The 20367-nt window shown below is 51.8% G+C and overlaps 8 protein-coding genes across 8 annotated transcripts; 4 read left to right on the top strand and 4 right to left on the bottom strand.

The window, feature by feature from the left end:
- Window positions 1-2676: 2676 nt before the first annotated feature.
- BDP55DRAFT_728470 (uncharacterized protein) lies at window positions 2677-3102 on the bottom strand (the record flags this gene model as incomplete). Its single annotated transcript, XM_060579444.1, has 1 exon — window positions 2677-3102. One exon carries the CDS (start codon window positions 3100-3102, stop codon window positions 2677-2679), a length of 426 nt encoding a protein of 141 aa, XP_060429627.1.
- Window positions 3103-4171: 1069 nt separating this feature from the next.
- Window positions 4172-5887, bottom strand: BDP55DRAFT_552006 (uncharacterized protein; the record flags this gene model as incomplete). Its single annotated transcript, XM_060569163.1, has 4 exons — window positions 4172-4444; window positions 4484-5486; window positions 5539-5805; window positions 5856-5887. The coding sequence occupies 4 exons, from the start codon at window positions 5885-5887 to the stop codon at window positions 4172-4174; spliced, it is 1575 nt and encodes a 524-aa protein (XP_060429626.1).
- A 1159-nt stretch (window positions 5888-7046) lies between these two features.
- On the bottom strand, window positions 7047-7706 carry BDP55DRAFT_728468 (marvel domain-containing protein; the record flags this gene model as incomplete). Its single annotated transcript, XM_060579443.1, has 3 exons — window positions 7047-7322; window positions 7373-7594; window positions 7668-7706. 3 exons carry the CDS (start codon window positions 7704-7706, stop codon window positions 7047-7049), a joined length of 537 nt encoding a protein of 178 aa, XP_060429625.1.
- Window positions 7707-8890: 1184 nt separating this feature from the next.
- On the top strand, window positions 8891-9659 carry BDP55DRAFT_631820 (Tim17/Tim22/Tim23/Pmp24 family-domain-containing protein; the record flags this gene model as incomplete). The annotated part of the gene is made up of 2 exons (XM_060572333.1): window positions 8891-9541; window positions 9597-9659. 2 exons carry the CDS (start codon window positions 8891-8893, stop codon window positions 9657-9659), a joined length of 714 nt encoding a protein of 237 aa, XP_060429624.1.
- A 575-nt stretch (window positions 9660-10234) lies between these two features.
- On the top strand, window positions 10235-11082 carry BDP55DRAFT_631819 (uncharacterized protein; the record flags this gene model as incomplete). The annotated part of the gene is made up of 2 exons (XM_060572332.1): window positions 10235-10657; window positions 10714-11082. 2 exons carry the CDS (start codon window positions 10235-10237, stop codon window positions 11080-11082), a joined length of 792 nt encoding a protein of 263 aa, XP_060429623.1.
- A 1478-nt stretch (window positions 11083-12560) lies between these two features.
- On the top strand, window positions 12561-13814 carry BDP55DRAFT_728464 (uncharacterized protein; the record flags this gene model as incomplete). The annotated part of the gene is made up of 2 exons (XM_060579442.1): window positions 12561-13073; window positions 13320-13814. The coding sequence occupies 2 exons, from the start codon at window positions 12561-12563 to the stop codon at window positions 13812-13814; spliced, it is 1008 nt and encodes a 335-aa protein (XP_060429622.1).
- A 1134-nt stretch (window positions 13815-14948) lies between these two features.
- BDP55DRAFT_743829 (uncharacterized protein) lies at window positions 14949-17901 on the top strand. The gene is made up of 8 exons (XM_060580496.1): window positions 14949-15271; window positions 15307-15385; window positions 15422-15788; window positions 15828-16055; window positions 16083-16220; window positions 16242-16366; window positions 16403-16746; window positions 16771-17901. The coding sequence occupies exons 1-8, from the start codon at window positions 14980-14982 to the stop codon at window positions 17493-17495; spliced, it is 2298 nt and encodes a 765-aa protein (XP_060429621.1). The 5' UTR covers window positions 14949-14979; the 3' UTR covers window positions 17496-17901.
- Window positions 17902-18135: 234 nt separating this feature from the next.
- On the bottom strand, window positions 18136-19462 carry BDP55DRAFT_551948 (domain found in IF2B/IF5; the record flags this gene model as incomplete). The annotated part of the gene is made up of 2 exons (XM_060569158.1): window positions 18136-18423; window positions 18485-19462. 2 exons carry the CDS (start codon window positions 19460-19462, stop codon window positions 18136-18138), a joined length of 1266 nt encoding a protein of 421 aa, XP_060429620.1.
- Between the last annotated feature and the right edge of the window lie 905 nt (window positions 19463-20367).

Below are 20367 nucleotides of genomic sequence, written 5' to 3'. Positions count from 1 at the left end.
AGTAGGTTATGAGGTACGACTGATGTGTATTGTAGAGACTGATGTGTATTGTAGACTAGGGTATCAGGATTCCCTATACGTGAGCACAGTTGGGAATGGCAAAAAAAAAAGGAATCTTCGGCCAAATGAATGTCGACTCTCAAACTAAAGGCTTACCTCTTTGTCGTGCGTGAGGTACTGAGGAAGAGAGCAACCTTGTCTTCGCACTCAAGTGTGTAGGGTGTGAAGAAGGAAGAAATATCTCCAAAGCTACGGGCGTAGAAAATGTGTTGTGATGTGACCCCTAGTGAGGCGTGATATGTTGGAAGAGGGTACGGTCGATGCTCACGTCGGTGAGGTGTAAAGAAGAAAAGGATTCTTCAAGGATTTCTTACGTAGAAGATATAATGTAGTGCGAGCCCCGGTTCAGTGAGAAATAGGGAAGAAGAAGGCTCTGTCGATACCTAAGCTGGTGAGGTATGAAGAAGGGAGTGATTGTTTGAGAGTCCCGGGCGCAGTCGGTATAATATAAGCCCTGTGAGAGGGGTGCGTATGCGGAAGGGACGAACGAGGCTGTCAAGAGGTCTAGCCTGTGCATTCAGGCTCCGTTAAGGTGTGGAGAGGGGAAGAATTTCTCAAAGGTGCCGGGTGTAGTGGATTTAGTATAAGCCCATGAGTGAGATGCGTGTGTTGGCAGTACAAACAAGGCTGTTTAGAAGAGACGGAGGAAGGCACGAACGGGGCTGTCGAGAGGAAGGTGTCGGAAGTGGAGGTTAGCGTATCGTGTGCGCTCGGCTATTGTTCAAGTATAAAGAAGCAATGGATTTCCCAAAGGGCCCAAGGGTGATGATACATGAATTTTGAATGTGAGGTGAAATGTGCCTATAGGTTTGGTAGGTGCGAACGCAAGTGGTTGGGCCGGAGGGAGTAGGGTGAGCGTAGCACTAAACGCTGAGGAGTAGGCATAGAGGAGCAAAGAATTCCTCAGAGGTCCCGGGGTGATAGATGTGATGTGAATGTGAGGTGAGATGCGCATGCGTAGGTGGGAGTGAAGGCACTTGATCGGGGGTGTAGAAGGGAGGTGGGGCGTTGTGAGTTGAAGCTGTTGTCCTTCCTTGTCGTGGAAGAAGACGGGAGGGAGAAGCCAATCCTGCTTTTTTTGTGATTGAGGTGTAATAATTAAGTTGAGAAAGGCCTTAAGTGAGAGAGATGTGGTCATTGAGCTGAGATGGGATGTAATGCTTGTTTTTGGCAGGCACGATGGGATCGACTATTCAGCAGGTACGATGGGGTCGCTGGTTCGACAGGGTAGGTAGGAGTGGGTTGATGGAATCTATGGGTAAGGTGCAGATATGATGAAGCAACTCAGCTATGTAAATATTCTGTTTCGTTTTATAAACACAAACTAAGGTGGCTAGTAGTAAACTAGCTAGTACTTGTTAATATATTCCGAGTGAGGCTCAAAATGACTACACTATGAAAAGTTGCTTCAAGTTTCACATCGAGGAAGGGCAACAAGTCGGCCAGAGGCCAAGGAAATCTCTACTTATTGATGAACATAAGATCATTCGGATGGGTAGAACTTATATAAGAGGATGTACTGCTCAACAAGAAAGGGCTTAGTGACAGAGTATCAAGACTGTTCTGTACCTGCTATTATGAATGCTAGATCAGGAGGACTATCTTCGGCCACAGTGAGTTTATGTTTACCTACCTATGTATGACATCTATTGCAAGCGGCAGGACGGGTTACAGGCCGATAGTCCAGGGGAATCGTATCCCCAATCTACTTACTAAAGTTGAATAAGCTCACCTTAAATGAGGTGCCTGCCCTTGTGGTTTCGCATAAGAGGACCGTATCTGGGTAACGATTCTTTTCCCAAGCCACCAGCTTTTGCTCGGCAAATCAACACATCGTGTGTGTTACTCTGAGAACAAACAAAATGATATAATCACCAGGGATTGCCTCACTGGTGACAGAACTCTAAAAAGTCCAACTACAAATACTTTCAAAACAACAGCAAACGTAAGGCCACAACGACATTTATCACAGCGGTCAAGACTTGGACCCATGTTCTCACTGTTTGCTATACAAGGAAGCTTATCTGAGTGGCAACACCTCATGAAGATTCAGTTGATTTGAAAAAAAAAAAAAAAAAAAAAAAAAAAAAAAGACAAGCAAGGCGATTCCGAGAATGGCCCGGATTAAGCAATCCTTTGTTAACTCGCGGTGGGGTAAGATGTCAAACCATATTCTAGTTAGTACGGATATCGAAACCTCATGTTCTTTGTCTCTTCCTCTATGCAAGAAAGAGGTCACACGCGAAGTGAATTGCCACTTGAAACGATGAATGATCAATAGAGTAGAATTTTTCGTGTGTCTCGTCGAACGCGAAGCCAGGGTAGCACCTGCCTCAGTGCCATCTTGCTATATCCCAGTGAACAGTGTTGCCATATTCATACAGTAAGCAAAAAACCATTCCCAATCCAAGCTCGCATTATGGTAATAAAAATTAAAAAACTTTGGCTCGAACACAATGGCCTTTGTGACCTTTTCCCCGGAAATTCTCAATCCAAAACTCCAAGGCGATGCCGGAAATGAACGCTGAGACGCCGAAATCGGTTGTCTCTCGATCCCAAGATGGGAAGGCAAAATGTCTCAGATGAGAGCGGCTGAAAGCTCTCGGGCCGAGAACCTCAAGACCTCTCATCCTCCTCGGGAACGGACCGGAACTGGCTCTCGCGAGGCAAAGGGTTCATCCGAAGCGGGCTATCGTCCACGTCTACACTGTTGTGGCGTGACGTGCCGGGGCTGACGTTGATGCTGTAATAACTTGACCGCGCATCGCGGCTCATCTGGCGTTGGCTTTTTCCGAAAGTCATGGTGAAGCCGTTGAGAATCTCCTGGTGTCTGAGGTTGGTCTCGTTGAAGGGCCTCTCGCGCGGGTCGGCCTCCTTCTCCTTGACGGCGGTCTTCTTCTTTGGCTTCTCCTCCTTTGCTGAGCGCCATCCGAATGTCTTTGCGAGCCGGAGAGCCGGGGACTTTGGGTCTGAGCTGGTACGCTCTCCTTGGCTAGGCTCGGAGATGGACTTGCGGCGGCGGAAGTGATCGCGGATGGCCATTGTGAAAGTGTTGATGATGATGATGAAATATAGAGCTGTTGAGGAGTGATTTGATGGGAGAGTAGAAGATGAGATCGGTGGCTGATACTCTTAGAGACTGCTTGGCCGGGTATCTGAGATGTTCAGATAGGTGAAGACTGATATTGAAGAGATGTGGTATCTCTATATTGGTGTTGTAGGCTGTTGGCTTGTCTGAGGGAATTAAAAGAGGAGAATGATGGCAGGGAAGCCGAATGGTATTTAACCAGGCATGACAAAAGCCAGAAGACTTGGCAACATGGGAGGGGAACGGATGTGGCGATCCCAAAGATAGCACCGTTGAGCAGACCCAAGACGGTGGGATCCGTGTCGCTCAAAGGACCTTTCCAGGACCCTGCATCATTGGGGGTTGCTCGTTAGCCGCTACTTTCACAACCCGTGAGCCATATGCAGGCCAGCTCCCCAATGGACTAACAACGCGCTGGGTAAGGTACCACTCACACCATACGGGCCGGAGATCGACTGTCCAGGCCGATGCTACCTTACGTGCTCAAAGTGGGAGGCTTCTTGGATGGCGCAGCGTCCGCCTCCGGCTTTATGCGGGGGTCTTCTTCAAATGCGGGGCGACGTCATTCCAAAAACACCTGGTCTGGTGGCCTGGCTATTGCTCTTGGTCAAGCTCCCTCGCTTGTGGCCGATGGTAATGCCACTGAGTTCCGATGTTTCCTGCTCTCCTCTGATCCAGATGATCTTCAACGTGGCGGGGTTAAGGTCTTCGACGGTCTCGACTCGATCTCTAAACTCATTGTTCTGCAGTCTGGCCGTCCCAAGTTGTGTTCTTTGAGAAAAGTCGAACCGTCCTCGATGGTACCGGCCAGGCCGGTTAGCGCTGTAGGTCTGGATTCCCGCCATGTCTTGACAACCGCCGGACGGCTGCCAAACCCCATCCTGGCCGCCGTCAAATCTGCCTAGTACATAGTCGAGCCAATTTAGACGTGCAGATGTAGGTGCAAGCTCAGACAAAGAACCTCGAGTATGTGCTACCTAGTGAGCGCGGTAATTCCAGTGCCCCTGCTGATCCAACCAGGGCTCATCGAGATGTACACTCGGCCCCAAAAACACCAGCGCTGCTAGATCCAAGGCCTCCCAGAGCTGTGAGACCCCAAGACAACGCTGCAGATTCCCAGTCCACATCGCCGTCGGGGAGTTCATCGCCTTCGACAGCAGCGCGGCTTTCCGCAGGGCTCGGCTCATACGCATCTTCTGGTGCCTCCTCGGGGTTTGCAGTACGCTTCAGGGTATGGCCTCGGCGGGTGCTTCTAGTCTCAGGCGTCTCTGAAATAGTCATTTCTGCGGGCTTGCTCTTTTCTGCATGTTGACTACCCCTGCGTCGCGTAGAGACTGTGTTGGTGTGGCTGGACGATTCCGAATCCGGCTTTGTTTTGTCACTTCCTCCCAGTAGTCTGGGTTGTGGCTTTGCCTTCGATGAATCGTTCGGAGCGAACGGAGTAGAGGCGGCTAGAATGTCATTCACATCCAACACACGTGTAGCCGCCCATAACCCTTGGCTGACTCCGCTGAGCAAAACGTCCCATGCCACAGCAGCTACAACAGGATGGTCGGATGCCGATCCCAAGACTTTTCCAAGCGCCGTTGTTGTACGCTCCCACGTCGAGCGTTTCTCTATGTCGAAAGGTAAGAACCGGCTATGACGATGATAGTGGGCATTTGGCGCATTGTAAAGCAAAGCAAGCGCGGTGCCTTTGACGTGGAAGGCGAAACTCGCTGTGGATACAAAGCGAAAGAGTTCGGTGAGTATGCTATATGCTCCGTGAGGATCAGAGTATACTGAGCCCCAACTAGCTGGAACGACGGCGGGGATGACAATAGGACCAAACGTCAGAAGTCGCCCGAAGATTGCGATGCGGCCAAATGCCGCCGTGCCTGTTGTCGATGGAGCCCAGTATATCAGAACGTAAGTAAAGCAGAATGATGCCAAGAGTAAGGCCGGGTGTGGCGTCCAGTTGACAGGCTTCACAGGTAAGAATCTCTTGCGCATGCGTCCTAGTGTAGAGACAGGATGGCTGTCGTCTGCTGTAGTGGTCGGAGCCGGAGCAAGAAGCAATGCGAGATAGAAGAGGTTCTGGGCGAATGAAAGGCTGACAAGGTGTGCTAGTCCGAGGTAGGCCCAAACAGAGGGGATTCTCCTTCGTCTGCCTTCGACGGCCAGCAGCAAGCTCCATGACATGGTTGCGAGCTCGATCTGCTGGCCCCACCAGAACCGACGAGCTTTCTCGGCGATGATCTCGAGAGCGTCCAAGTGGATTGGAGTGTCACTTAGCCAGCGGCCAATGAAAACTTGGGTCGCGTTTTCGCTGGGTACGACTCCATGATCGCCAGAGAAGCTAAGGTTCCATGAGTAAGGCGGACAAAGAAAGTGCAGAAGATGAAACAAACCGAACTGGGGCTTCAAGCCCACGCTGGTCTGCCCAAACACGATATGAGAGTTTTGCATAGCTTGAGGCCCAGTAGCCTGCAAGAGACAAGCTAACGAGTGCCAACCCTGCAAATAAGGGCGCAAGAGCTGAACGGCGAACATGTCTTGCTCTTGTTCCCTGAGATGGCGGCAAGTGGTGATATGACCTGTACAGGCTTCGAACGACAGTGGTGCCGAGAATTGCCACTGCAAGCGCGTGGCCAGCCACCAAGCTCAAAGGCAGGTACCTGAATATCATGTTAGACTGTTGGCCTTCATTCCAATGGACCAAACCCACTTCACTTCGGGTTCCAAGGGCACCGGCGCCATGTTTATCTTGGTGGAATGACTAGATGATTGATGCTGATTGTTGTGATGTTACAGTGACAATCAGCCACCCTGAACCCGAGGTGAGTGATGTCGACCTCGGGGGTCAAAAAGATGCTGGTGCGGCGCGCGTCATCATAGCACACACACACACTTTGGCGCGTTCCTTGGAAGCTCATTCGACAACTCCTGCTGCCATCATCAATCACAGCATCGGTATGAGGTGTACAACTACCTCCATTCGGGCAAGATGTGCTGTGTCGTCATGGTAGTGGTACTAGACAGGGCCTCTGGCGGCAAGTGGAGCTCCAGCTTCATGTGAAGCACAGACCAGCGTGAGCCGGAGAAACAGAAACGGCGACAGGGCGAGCGCGGGCAGGACAGCGACTGGCCCCACACCTCACCAACCATAAAAATCTCTTCTCGCGATGCGATTCTGCTTGTCTTCCTTTCTCTTCTTTACTACAATCCGGATCAAATTACATCGACACATGTTTTTGGTCTGAATGGCGGCTCCGCTATGCGGCTTGCTGAGGGTTGTCCTGATCTCCTTGGACTTTCTTCCGTTCCCGGCCTCCTAAAGTAAATCCCATGTGAACACCTTTCCTTATCAGCCGAGTATGACGACTCTTCCTGGTATTTGACTGTGGGGTGGTCTCAACATCCTTTCGTAAGGAATCTGATTTGTTAAAAGGAATCTTCCAGCGCGAAATGGGCATTTCCGTTTTCCTATCGACTTAGACTTTGCGCATAGTAGAGCACCACGGCTTTAGGGAGCCGCAAGATTTTCATCTGCCGACGTTGCGCAAAAATGTCCATTGTACCAGGATACACTGCGCATTGTCTGGTTCTTCAGTTCAGGCATACGCAAAACCATCCTGCAACAGTGAAAAGGGTGCTTGTCGTGCAGATTGATTCAAAATCCATGTCACAGACACCTTCACATCACTGTCGTGTGCAAATGGCTGCCATCGGACCTGAGGCGGTATTGAACTGCTATAATAATGTCTTTGAATTCTCATCATCCAAGTCATCGAAGATAAGGTTCAACACGACTACGTTAAACATAAGTCTTTTGCCAAGCTTGACATGGGAGCGAGCAAGTTCCGCCTCGATGGTAGCTTTGGCAGCGCTATCTACCTATGACTACGCCTCCAAGCGGTCAAACGTAGTTAGTACGTCGGCCTCCACGACCGTTCTTCCATACCAGGAACACGAGAATAATAGTCGTCAGCGCAAATCCAAACGTCACAAATTGCATAGCCTGATCTGCGGTTGCCTTCTTGCACCTCTCCAACAAGAACTCGTCGGTTGCATCAGGTGAATAATACCAGTCTCCATTTTTCTTGTATCTCCCACCGTTGATGATGTCGCTGTTCACGATGTCTGCCCCATGCTTGTTGTTACACGCAACACCGCGTAAACCAATGGCGAAAGCCTGCCATATTATTAATATTAAGTACTTGGTATGATCATCGATCGGCTTACAATACCACCACCGAGGAGAAAGACTCCGCTCAGGGCATCCGCGGCCATCACTACGAGAGCCGGAATGGCGTCTATGAAGACAGATATCAAGCCCAGCACTGCGACGACTAATCCAAAGCCGCCAGTAAAGGTGCTGTATTTGTTTGTTGTAGGAGCGTCGCCAATTTTCTGCCCTTTGACGAGATCGATAGAGAGGCCGAGGACAACAATGGCCATGATCCCCTATGGAAAGCGCAGTGTTAGATCATCTAACTTTGCAGAGCTGACTGATTGGGGCGAGTGTCTTGTCACAAACCTGAAGGGCCCAAACGCCCATGCTGATGAGGTTAAGCATCTTCGGGGCTTAAGGCTCTGCTTCGTATACAGTGTAAGTGTCGTGCTTCTATGTAAATGAAGATCTTTTCGATTCCGAGATCTGATTATAACGCGAGGAGCAAATAAGTGATTCCAGCAACGAAGAAGAATGACAAAAGGGAAGGCAATAAATAGGTCACTTATATAGTGTGCTCAATCAAAGACGAGGACAGCTCTTGAGTAACTGTGTTACCCGAAGGAGCAGGCAATCAACAACCAACCTCCATCTTCATTACTTCAATCGACCCCAAGGCGGCGCAGCAAGGCACTACCTCTTCTGTTACCGTTTCCAAGTGACACATAAATGAAGTTCCTGCATGTTTGCGCCGCCAGACGAGTCACAACGGCTTCTCGTCGGCAACTTGCATAACAGGCAGGCTGCTTTGCCAGCTCCTGTCCGGTACTACTGTCCCATCGCCGTACCACAGGAAGTCCTTCGGCTCGTCTTGAAGCCCACAGCATGGCTCAAATTTAGGCCTCATAGCAAGAAAGAAATCGAGCGGCGGTGAGTTAGATCTGAGACTGATCCTGCAGAGTTTTGCTCTCCAAAGGATCCAATCAGACTCTGCTATACGGATGTAGTTTACCAAGGTTTGGTTCGGAAAGAAGCAACCAACGGTACTACCCAAGGGGCTGAGCCAAACGAAACTGCAGATACTATTTGTCCTAGCAGCAACTGGGATGACATGTCGTTGTTGCCCGTCTAATTCTGGAAACACTGTCTTGGGCGGCTGTCCAGGTCGTTGCCTGGTCTTGAGTGGAGCCTTTTTATGCCAGCACAATTCTCCCCAGGTGCTCCAGCTTCGGGGGGAGAAGAAGTTTGTAGGATTATGTAAGATAACGTGCTACCTAGCTCTGGTTCTTGAGCTTCCTTGACTGCTGACTCATTGCAAGAGCTTAAAGGAACTGCTACGATGAGGTAAGCCGGAGAATCTCAACTCGAGCTTTCCGAAAGATGGCCGGATAAGTGGGGTCCGTCTGAAAGTGCCAATGCAACTGCATCCGTCACTTTCTACCGCATTTCGAACGCACGGGCCAAGTCGCGATTGGTCTGCCCAAATTTTTTCGACAGCTTCCATCATCGGCCTGCAAGCCCACATCTCCTGTCCACTGTCCAACTCCGATCCCCGGCTTCATCTATCCGCCACGTCCACAACCTTCGCCATGTCGTCGCTTTGGGATACTCTATCTGGTCGCAAGTCCTCTCAGAAGGACGCTGGTGCCTCTCAGTCTTCACCGGCCCCCGAACCCACAACCACCTTCCAGAACACCCCAGCACAGTTCGACCCTTCAGCAGGATCTGGCGTCGAGTCTTTTCTTCAGAGCTCATCCTTTGCCGACCCCGCGCAACTACACCCCCTATCTGGACTGAACAAGGACACACTCGAATATCTTTCCCTCGAAGATGCGGCTCTGGCGGATGTCCCTGGCCAGTCTGCCCTCCCCTCCCGAGGCTTCACGGATGACCTTTGCTACGGAACTGGAGTCACATACTTGGCAGCCTTGTCGATAGGAGGAGCCTGGGGACTGCAAGAGGGTCTGAGGAGATCTGCCAACCAGCCGCCGAAGCTGCGACTCAACTCTGTGCTTAACGCCGTCACCCGCCGCGGCCCCTTCCTGGGAAACTCCGCCGGTGTCGTTGCCATTACCTACAACTTCTTCAGCGCGGGTATCGGCTACTTCAGAGGAAAGCACGACTCAGCCAACACGATCTTGGCTGGCTTGTTTAGTGGAATGATTTTCAAGAGCACGAGGGGTGTGCGGCCCATGTTGATTTCTGGTGGTGTTGTGGCCTCCGTGGCCGGTGCCTGGGCTGTAAGTTGCCGTCTTCAGAAGTTTATTGACCTTGCATATCTAATCACTTTCGCAGGTTGTCCGCAGCACTTTCTTCTCTGCCCCCGAGCCTATTACTTCCGAACATGCCACCTTGTAATTTACGACATAACCTGACGAATTGTCCCCGTTGAACCCCGCCAATAATGATTATTCATTATGCCCATGGATCACATTGGATCTGTGGACGATGATGCTCGCCATTGCGAGCCTCTTCTATCTGTTGTTTGAGTAGGAAATTTAGAGCGCCTTAGAGGAGTCTTGGGCATTGTGACGGACGATCTCTCCTCCTGTGGACCCGTGTACAGTATTTAGGAAGGAGCATTAGAAGACCGCATCACTGGGTGGAAGTGGGCGTTCGGTACCTGTCAAAAAAGAACAACATCACACGTTTCTTCTACGTTCAAGTATCCCAGATGGGTGTTGCTATTTTGGATTGGCCTGCCGGCTTAATGGCAATGGAAGGGACGTCCTGAGCAGCATCTGACTACCAGGCTCTATCCAGGCTACCGATTGCCTTTCCTCGCAAGCCCAACAATGTAGTGGAGAACAACATTGGCATGGGGTAGCAGCAGACAACATGTCATTTCTATTTGGTTCACTTCACTGAAACTCTCGTAGCACCCTCAACGCGGAATCATTCTTCACTTTCAATTACGGCGACAATTGTTGAAGATGGATATCTCCACAGCGATTCGGCAACTCGCGACAAGCTTGATCGATCTCGAGCTGGACAACATACGAGCTAGATCGAAGTTTCTCGACCACTCTACATGCGACCCGGTATCAATAGGAGTTCATGTCTACAACGATGTCGGTGGACAACACTTTCTCTCCTACGATACCTCGTCGCCACTACCTAGAGAAACAGGCTATCTTTCCGAATTCCTCAGCACCCGTGACCACGAACTCCAACAGACGATACGGTCGTTGTCGCATGATGGGCTGTTGGCCTTGCACGAATGTCTGTCTCGGGAGATGGACGAGATGGACGATCAAGCTCGCAGCGATGATGGTGCCGAAGGTCCAAGTCCTCTCAGCGAGCTCAATGGCCTTGAGAACGACAAGCGGACATCGCATCTCTCTTTGAGGAAAAAGGTCAAACACGTCTGCTGACCTTAGTGTAAATAAACCCGCTGACTTCCATCCCTTAGATCCAAGAGGTTTCCCGGGCGAAAATGTTCCGCTTGAGTACTTCTCCTCTAATCGCCAACCAGTTCTTTGGCGTGTTCTTGATTTATCTCGACGGTAATGGCGAGTCGATCCTCCAGAAGTCGTCTTGGCCAGTGTGGACCGACTACAAAGATTTTATCGAGACAATGTCTGAGTATCACTACAAGGTTACGAACAAGAAGAGCGGTGGCGTGGAGAACATTAAGCAAACCTATCTTGAAAGAATTGACGACTTCATCGAACCCGAGCCCGCCCCTCCAAGAATCGCCCTCGCCAGGACATACCAGACTTGGTTCAACAATCTTGACACAATGGACGATGAGTGGGCTTACGTGACGGTCGACGCATAGCAAAATGTTGACATTGTAGCAAACTGGAAGGCCTCGCAGGACCTTTGCGACAAAGAAACTTTTGACGCAATGAAGAAAGTTGGAAAACCAGAAGGAAACACTGTTGCCATCGTGAAGGTAAGTCAGACAGACCGCGTTCTGGGTTGTCAATTTAGCATTAACGATTCAGCAGCGGTGGCAGCGCAAGTTGATCAAGCAACTACGCGGAATCTTGCAGCTGATAGGCCAGCGTTTGCCTGCAACAGTATACGCTCCATACAGCAACCCTGTTCTGGCAGGAGGCTATGACATTGACAGACTCTTGGAAGCTTCCTTTGACGGCGATCTCGGTGATAACGACTAGGAGGATTTTCTCTGATGGACTCCGCGCATTGTTCTTTTTGTCTCATGCACGGTAGCCTAGCTACGTGTTGGCACGAGTATTAGCCAGCTTCGGAATTGGATGTTCGCATGCCTTGGCCAATTGGGCATCTGCGTTCCGGTTGTTTTATCATCGTAATGATGCTCGCGTTAATAACCTGATAATCTTGAAGATATGCCGCGTTGCATCTTCTGTGACCTGGTGTCTATTTCAGAGACGATACAGGCTTGTTCCTGTATTAAGGCATACCAAGGCCCAGAGTGATGAACAGAAATCACCATCCCAGGCGTCATTGGTAGTTCAGGTACCTAGAAATGGACTCCAGAGCGGTCCTGCCAATATCAAACGTTGCTTCAAACCCCACTCCCGACTGGCTTCACCTTTTACTCCTACATCACCTTACTCGGACTTGAACGGTCGACCAACACCACCGCAATCTTATTCCTTTCTGCATTTCGTCTCCCAGCTGTCTTCCAGGTATCGCCAAAATGTGTGGATGTTGGCCTTTCTCGAAGGCACATTACGATAACGAGGATCCGCCAATTGTTTATCGCTTCGGATGGGATGGCCAGAGATACGCTGTCGATGTTGTAAGTAAACCGTCTCTTGAATACTCTTCGCTTTCTACCCCCTTCCTGGCATCCCAACATTGGCTATTGGTTGGCGCCATTTTCCCAGTGAAGACACGGGAGATCTTGCAATGACCTGCCCCCTATTGCCCTCCCTCGGCCTCAGAGACAAAGAGCCAACCAAGACCTCACTGGAGCGGTCCATCGGTACATCAAGTCTTCAAGCCGCATAGACATCTCAAGCCGCAGTGGATCTTCATGCGGCTGAGTGAAGACATCAGAATGAGTTCTCGCCTTGGACCACTCTTCAGATCTCTTCTTCTTCACATCCTTTCATCAACTTCATCTTTCACCAATTCTGTGATGAAGTGAGCAGTGCCAGCTCATCAAATCTCCTCACCCACAAAGGAGCTTTATCCCATGGCATTTGGTCTCTACCCCTGGATTTCCGACTTCGAAAAACCAATCGAAACAAACACGACCTCGATACTCGAGAAACAAAGATTCGGCGTCGACTTTAATGTTTAAACGAGTCCAGCAAATCCGCCATGAAGTCTCCCAAGAGCAAGTCGGCTGCCAACACCACCGGCCCGCGGCAGGTGCGCTTCAAGGAGGACGGCAGCAACCCAGGTGTCTCCTTCCCCGTTACCCAGGGAACCGACAACTCGACCGCTCCTGCCTTTGACACCCACGAAAGCGACGCGGGTGCAGACGGCGGTGTTTTCGTCCACACCTCAACCAATCCTTCTGCCTCAGTCCATCTTAGCCATCACTTCCCTCCTGCACCTTTCGGTCAGGCTGCTCACCCACACTTCAACCCTTTCATACCCTCCACCTCGCACCCTGCCTACATCACCGAGACCAACTCATTCGCGCCTTTCGGCAAATTCAACCCGTACGGACTTTCCGCGCCTCCCTACGTCAACATGGCCGACTACCAGAACGTCGCTCCGCCCGCTGGTGGTCTTCACTTCCAGCCGCCGGTCCCCGATACCACCTACGGCCCCATGCAGCACGTTTACGTGCCTCGCTTCGACAATGGAATGCCTCCTGTCTATCATGTCGGTCTCCCTCATGTTCAGGTTTTGCCAGTGGTCTCTTTCGTTGCCCCAAAGCCTGCTCCAGTTCTGCTTGGCGCGCCTCTTGTTCTTGTTCATTATTATGCAAGTCCCCAGCACTTCCTTGGCCGAGCGGCTTATGTGATTCATCGGGCACCTAGATTTCTTTGCTTCACTTCACCATCTCGTTTTCATCTCGCTGAGTTCACCCAAAGTTACGAGAAACAATTTGCTGACTTCAGATTGTAGCAGCCGCCTCCTGCCCACAACGTCACCTACATTGGTCAGGCTCCCCCTCAGCCTCCCATCATCATGGCTCAGCAGCCTGCTATGCACCCAGGCATGGGCATACAGCCTCAGATTATGCTTCAGGCTCCTCCCGCCGGAGTCAGCAGCCCTCCCATGCTCCAGGGTGCCCACATGGGCATGAACATGCCTCCCAATCTGGGCGGAGGTGGAATGCCCGTCTTCCCAGGTAATACCAATCTTCCTCCGGACGTCACTGGATATGGCAAGACTGCCGGAGAGGTCGCCATGGAGCAGGCACACTTTGCCTATTCCAACGGCCTCTTCGAACCCCAGGACTTCAAGCCTGCGGACGATGACCCATCCCGCTACTATCCCGTTCGAGAGGTTGACGGTAATTGGACCCAGCGCAATCGTTTTACTATTGACAACCTTGGCGATTGCCGTTGGTATGTAACCAACGAGGGCTACTTCTACGCCGTCCGTTTGCCCAACTGAGGTGCTTCGGCATGAACGGTATGTCACCTCAACTGGAAGGGGAAAAAAGATGAGTTGCTGACAGTCCAAGCGAAATCAACCCAAGAGCGGGATAAATTGGATGATATCGGGGGAAACAGTGAAGCGGAGAAGATGTTCTCGTGAGTCTTCCAAAGAATTGAGGAGGTACCCATTGCTGACCATAGTAGATGATTCTTACCTTCCGGCACTTTGCCATTTAGACCCCTCTAATTCGTCATTGGTCCTCAGGTCGACAGGTAAGCTACGCAATCCATGGCAAATTTATGACTACTGACAAGATATCAAAACGCTCTTTAGAACAGGTCATCTTTCTGCTTTGAGGAGGTGTTTTGGTCATTCGCCCGAGGATGATGTGGATATCAGACTGGGATGAATGGGATGAATGGGAGAGGAGGATGAAGCCAATGATTTCCTATGTCGACAGGCCATAGAATGCTCTTGCCCACGCCGCCAAGGTTGTGGTTGAATTCAGAGTCGGAGACAGCTTTCGAGACGTGGTTTGGATGTAGGCCAATAAGTCTATCCCTGGGGCCATTTCGCGATGGCTTGAAAGTGGCTAGGTGCCTCATTCCGAACCTAAGTAGATTGCAAACCCCATCAGAATGTTTTCGAGACATCATATTTGCCTGGAAACTTCTTCATGAGTGAAAAAGTAAAGTGATACCACTGAACCGCCTACTGCAGCTGTCAGATAGCCGATGAGGTTTGACCGAGTGCGCCAGGGAGTTTAATGACTATGAAATTGAGATTATGATGTCAAACAAAAATTGGAGCTTTTTTTTGTTGCTTGCTGTGGGATGTGCTCCTGTAAACGATGGAGCCTTCCTCAAGTCCAGTGGCCATTGATACCGAATATTTCACCTTTGGCAGGTACGAAAATCAGGCGGTTCCTTCTCAACCCGAGCGAGGTAATTACTTTGACCTGGCTTCACCTACCGCCTTGGCCTCCACACCCTTTCGCCTCCAGTTAGTCCACCAATGCAGAAATGCCAACCGAACTCCGTGATTTCTCTTCTTGAAAGCTCTCTACGAGAGTTATTGCTGGAAGCAGCCAAGAAGGAAGTTGTTCGCGACTGTCGACGACCGAACTGCATTCGCAGTACAGAACCTCCCACTGACAGCATCTCGGTAGTCAACCTCCAACATGACGCGCAGCGTCCGCAGTTCTACCCTATGCGAGTGGGCACTTGGCGTCAGCGTTGAGGAATACTGCAACTCTATTGAGCGGCGCAGGCGGAAGAAGTCCTGCAGCAGACAGCGGATCTGCGTCGAGATTTCCACTGACGACGAATCCGAGGAGGACACTGTCAAGATCACCTACCCGCGCGCCAATCGCAGCAAGGACTCTTCGGGCTCCGGGTCCAAGAAGGTCCGTTTTGAGAAGGCCGCAGCGAAGTCTGCGCTGAAGGCTGCGGAGTCAGAAGCCGAGTCCAAAGGTAATTCCGAGATTCACCGTGTTAACAAATACCAGCCTCTCATACGATAAACATCCAGCTAATCACGAAGCAAGCAGACAAGAAGAAGTCGAATAAGGCAGACGACACATCTGAGTCTGAATCGGAGGCCAAGTCGAAGAAGAAGAAAAGCGACAAGGCCGCCAAGAAGAAGAAGGTAGCAGATTCTTCGTCCGAAAGTGAGACAGAGGAGAGTGAAGAGGAGACGCCGGCACCTCCCAAGAAGAAGAAGACGCAAGAAAAGACGAAGGACGGTGTCAAAAAATCGTCCAAGACCAAGGAGAGCGCTGCCCTAGCCGACACCGAACCCAACAACGTCGGCCCTACAGTCAAGAAAGTTCGGAACAAGCATGGAGGAGCGAAGGCGAATGAGACCAAGAAGCTCGAGAAGCCTCAGAAAGTAATGCCCGAGGCTGCGCTGTCTCCTCACCTACGCCGTCCCAATCTCATTATGCCCATCCGCGCGGAGGTCGTCCAAGTTGAGCATACCATTGAGGGCGTCGAAGATCCTCGACCCAATGCTTTCCACGACCCTCAGCACGGTGTTGTCCGAGTCTATCATGGCCCAGCCTACGGTAACCCCTACGGCTTGCTATATCCTGCTCGCGACCCGAACAACGCTCCTTTGCCGATGGGTGTTCCCCATCCCCTGCAGAACCCCTATTTCCACGGCTTCGCTAATCCTACAAACCCCGGAGATAATCACTTCAAGGGCCACTCTCCCTGGGGCTCTATTCCAGTCACTTGTATGCCCGAAGGACCGCCAGTCATGGCGCCAGTCGACCCGATGCAGATGGGGATGCAGATGCCCTCGTGGTGGGGTCCCATGTCTCCCAAAGTTCTCTCTCCAAAGCCTGTTATGTCGGGAGCCATTCCAGCAGATGCGGCATCGACAGGTGCCAAGAATAAAGAACAAGGATGGGATACCAATGTCGGTCCTCAACAAAGCAAGGCTCCTTCGCCCCTGGCAAAGGTAGCGAGCCCTAACAACGTGGCTCCTGCTTCCCCTATCAACATCAATTTGACGGTGAATCCAAATACCCCGTGGGCTGCTTTTGCTAGCGACCTCAGCAAAAAGTCTACTCCGAACAAGAACGGATCGCAGAATGGAAGCAAAAACTCCTGGGGATCGAAGAAGAGCACAGACTGGCAACCCTTGGGCAGTGGCCAGCATCCAGATCTTGCTTGGGGCAACACTCCCACGAAGAGCCAGGGGGGCAACAAGGGAAGCAACAAGGGCAGTAATTCAGGCTGGAACAAGATCGGGGATGCGAACAATGATTCTTGGGGAGCGACTGGGCCCAGCGGAAGCAACAGTGGGTGGAACAGCACGAAAACTGGCCAGGCCAATGATACTTGGGGGACATCCGGCAACACTCAGAGCAACGACGCCCAGACAACTTCTGGTGGCGATGGCTGGACAACGACTAATGGTTCCACTTGGGACAACACCGACAGTAATAACAACAACAACACCGCAGCCATGAGCAAAGATGGATGGGGAGCCTCCAACGACCAGTCGGCCGATGCCTGGGCCAACTCTGGAGGCGACTACAGCAACAACTGGGGAACTGGATCGAACCATTCTGGCTCCAAGAAGTCAAACAAGAATCAAAATGGTAATGGGAGCAACCGGAGTGCCAGCGGTCAAGCCAAGCCTGCTGTGGACTGGGATGGCCAGGGAAACAATGTTGGCTACTCAGGATCGGAACGTAAGGTGTCGAATACCTTGAATAAGTCGAAGAAGACTTCGCCGCCGCCGCCCTCAACCAATGCCAGCTGGGACAACAACGCTGGGCCTTCGACCAACAGTCCCGTCGGTAACTCGTCCAATAAAAGCAACGGGGGCAAGGAAAGCTCAAAGAATGCATTCAAGGGCGACGCGTGGGGGACTGCCAGCAACTCAGCCTGGACGACAGACAATAATGCCGGCCCAACGGCCAAAAACAGCCCTCACAACTCCCAATCGTCAAAGAAGAGCTCGAGAAGTAAGGAGAAGACCGATCAGTGGGTTTCGGCTGGCCGCGGCGCCGGATGGGGCCCCGAGACCACAAGTGGTGAAGTCAACTATGGCCCGACGGCGACCGAGATGAGCAAGGCCTCGAGCAGCAGCAAGAGTATGCCAGGCGCCTGGGATGCCAACATCCCTCCTTGGGGAGACGCGACTTTGGCGCAATCGACAGGTGGCGCGGCAGATCAATGGTAGAGGTGGTTTTGGCGAAGCCGACTTCATGGGGAGCGTGTGAAGAATACCGTAGCCAAGAGAAGTGGAATCGACTGGAGAAAGACATTAGACAGCAGCTGCTTGAAATTTTTTGGGAGGCCGAGAGATCTCGGTGTTCTGCATCTTTGGGGAGGGGGGTTCCCAAGCATGGGAGGTTATGGACTTTGGCGATTGCATTATTCGATGGGAGTTGTGGGCGGAGGAGACATTGAGTTTTACTACTAGACTTTTTACCCGCACGGAGGCGCGCGGGACGTTGCAGCTTTCATCCAAGTTCTATGTCGGCGGAAGGACAAACCGGTTGGCACCAGAATCCGACATAGATAGATCACAAACATTGAAACACTCGTGCCGGTCATAGAGCGAGAGTGGATAATTTGCCATTGCTGCAGTCTACAAGATGTGTGCTACCTAAGTACTTTGACATCCTATCCACCGACGAGGGATGTTCCGGGTTAACGGAAACGCTCAGTCGATGAATGGAGACGAGAGTCGAGGGTGAAGAAAACGAGCGGACTGTTGTGACAATGCTGTTAGACAAGACATGCGAATCAAAGTGAACGCCGGGCATACCGAGATGCCGACATTGCTTCCCGATTTCTTCTGTCAGATACTCCTGCATTTAATCCTCCTCCTCGCTCGACTCCTCCTCCGAGGCCTCCTCGAGCCACTTGATGAAGGGCTCGGCGGCCTTGCGGACCTTCTTGGAGGTGGACAGATCGGTGTACTTCTTGCTGGCCTTGCTGCCCCACTTGACGGCGACCTCCTCGCTGAGGAGATCGTGGTTGTAGTACAGCTGGAGGATCTTGACAACCTTGTCAAAGATGTCGGAGTGCTCCTTGGCGAGCTGGCCGATGAGGCGCTCTGTACCACCGAGGAGGGCCTTCTCGTGGCGCTCAGAGGTGACGAACTAAAGGGACAAGTTAGTCAAGGGGGTTTATGAGTCATTGGTCCATACGATGTGAACATACCTGCTTCATCATGCCGGCGCGCTTGGGGACCTGAGCGAGAATGTTCTCGTCAAAGATGGTCTGAACCAGAACCAGGACGGAACGGTGCTTGGTCTCGATACCAAGCTCCTTGGCCTTGACAAAGATGTCGATCGAGTCGACCTTTTCGATGCTGCCCTTAGCAGTGGCCTCATCCTGGATCCAGGTGCCAAACTCGTCGTAGACGGTGCTGCCGGAGGCCTCACCATCTTCGTCCTCGTCATCGCCCATGTTGAGCTTCTGCTTGAATTCGCCGGGGAGCTGAGCCTGGCGAGCCTTGACGGCCTCCTCGCTCATATCAACGGCCCACTCGTGCTCCTGGGTCTCAAACTGGTCAATCTCGGGAGCCTCCTTCTTCATCTTCTCCAACTCGTCATCACTACCAACATCCTGGTCGTCGGCATCGTTGGAGCCGTTTTCAGATCCTTCTCCGCCGCTTCCGCTTCCTCCATTCTCCTTGGTACCGTTGGCCTTCGCGCGGCGGGCAGCCTTGCGCTCAGCCTTGTCCTTCTTGCCCTTCTTCGGCTGGTTCTTCAGGATGTAACCGCTAAGCTTCAGACGGAGGTCGACCTCGGACCGTTGGCCACAGGCCTTGCAGTCGAGGAGGATGCGACCATCCTTGATGTTGACGTCGGTCTCGGGGTTCTTGCACTTCTTGCAGAGAACGAAACGGTTGATGAAGCCATCAAGGTGGTCTTGCAGCTTAGCGGCGTTGTGCGACCCGTTGATAATCCAGCGGTCGTCAGCGGGGTCAACGTTGGTCTGGGCACCGAGCTCGAAGCCGAAGTACTTGATGACATAGGCACCGGGACGGGCGAGAGATTGAGCGACACTGCTCAAGTTGACGACAACGGTCTTGATACCGTTGCCCTTGCCCTCAATCTTGGTGACAATCTTTTCCATCTTGTAGCGATAGAAAGCGTCCTTGACGTCGCGACGAACGTTGATGAGGGAAGCCATGATTGCGGTATTGGTAGTAGGTGGACTGAAGAAGAGTCTTGGAAGAGTATTTTGGATTTAGGAGGTAGTTTGGATCTGGAAGTTAAGGGCCCGGGATGCGAAGCTGGTAATGCTGTCGGTTAGGCGGGCTGGTAGCATGAAGAAGCCGGGGGTCGTGTTGGTATAGGATCGACGGATTGGCGAGGAAGCTGGTAGGGGAGCAAGAAGGCGGACTCAATGCTCAGGGGTTCTTTTGATGAACATAGGGTAAAGCGAGACTAGATCGTCTTTGCTGTCGAGAATTCATGAACTCCTCTGGGTTCGGGGATTTCAGCCAACGGAACTGATGTTGGGGCTACAAGGTTTCGCTATGCGAAATGATTGCAGCTTGGGGACGAAGTGTCTGAAGACGGTGGTGTTGTCGTGCTGATACATAAACTGCTATGTGGCGTGTACCGCGTAAGGGTGGTGTTGTATGTTCAACTCTCGCGGAAGAAGACTCGGTGGTCGGGAACGCGGCGAGAGAGGAGGCTGCTGGCGATGTTGACGATACTGTGTTGTTATGGCGGGGTGTAGTGTGGAAAGTGGCAACGTTCTCAGGAGAGGGGTGGAGGAGGGATGAGGTTTTGTATGCTTGGGAAGATTTTACCGCGGAGGACGCGAGGATGCAGAGATGCCTAAGCAGGGCGGTGAACTGCGATTGCGAAAAGGTGGGTTTAAGATAATTGCGAGATGTGCTCGATGGATCTCCGAGCGGAGGGTTTTGTGCGTTTTTTTTTTCTTGTGGGTGGGAAGAGGAGAAAACGGAGATGACTGGGCAGTGAGCGCAGAGTTTTGGAAAAGGCTGAGGTGGAGTGGAGTGAGTCGGAGGGTGGTGGTGGCGGCGGCGGCAGGACAGGAAGTTCGGAAACACATGAAAAAGTACC

This window comes from Colletotrichum godetiae, assembly GCF_030913485.1.
Source record: "Colletotrichum godetiae strain CBS 193.32 chromosome Unknown BDP55scaffold_20, whole genome shotgun sequence".
In the NCBI taxonomy this organism is placed as follows: Eukaryota; Fungi; Ascomycota; class Sordariomycetes; order Glomerellales; family Glomerellaceae; genus Colletotrichum; species Colletotrichum godetiae.
This window is presented reverse-complemented; position numbering and strand designations above follow the sequence as displayed.

Bases quoted from the DNA above. Each gene is read 5' to 3' on its own strand.
- BDP55DRAFT_743829 (XM_060580496.1), top strand. From the start codon at position 14,980: ATGACGCGCAGCGTCCGCAGTTCTACCCTATGCGAGTGGGCACTTGGC. The intron at 15,386-15,421 runs GTCTGAATCGGA...GAAGAAGAAAAG, and splicing joins AAGGCAGACGACACATCTGA to CGACAAGGCCGCCAAGAAGA. The intron at 16,056-16,082 runs GTCATGGCGCCA...GACCCGATGCAG, and splicing joins GTATGCCCGAAGGACCGCCA to ATGGGGATGCAGATGCCCTC.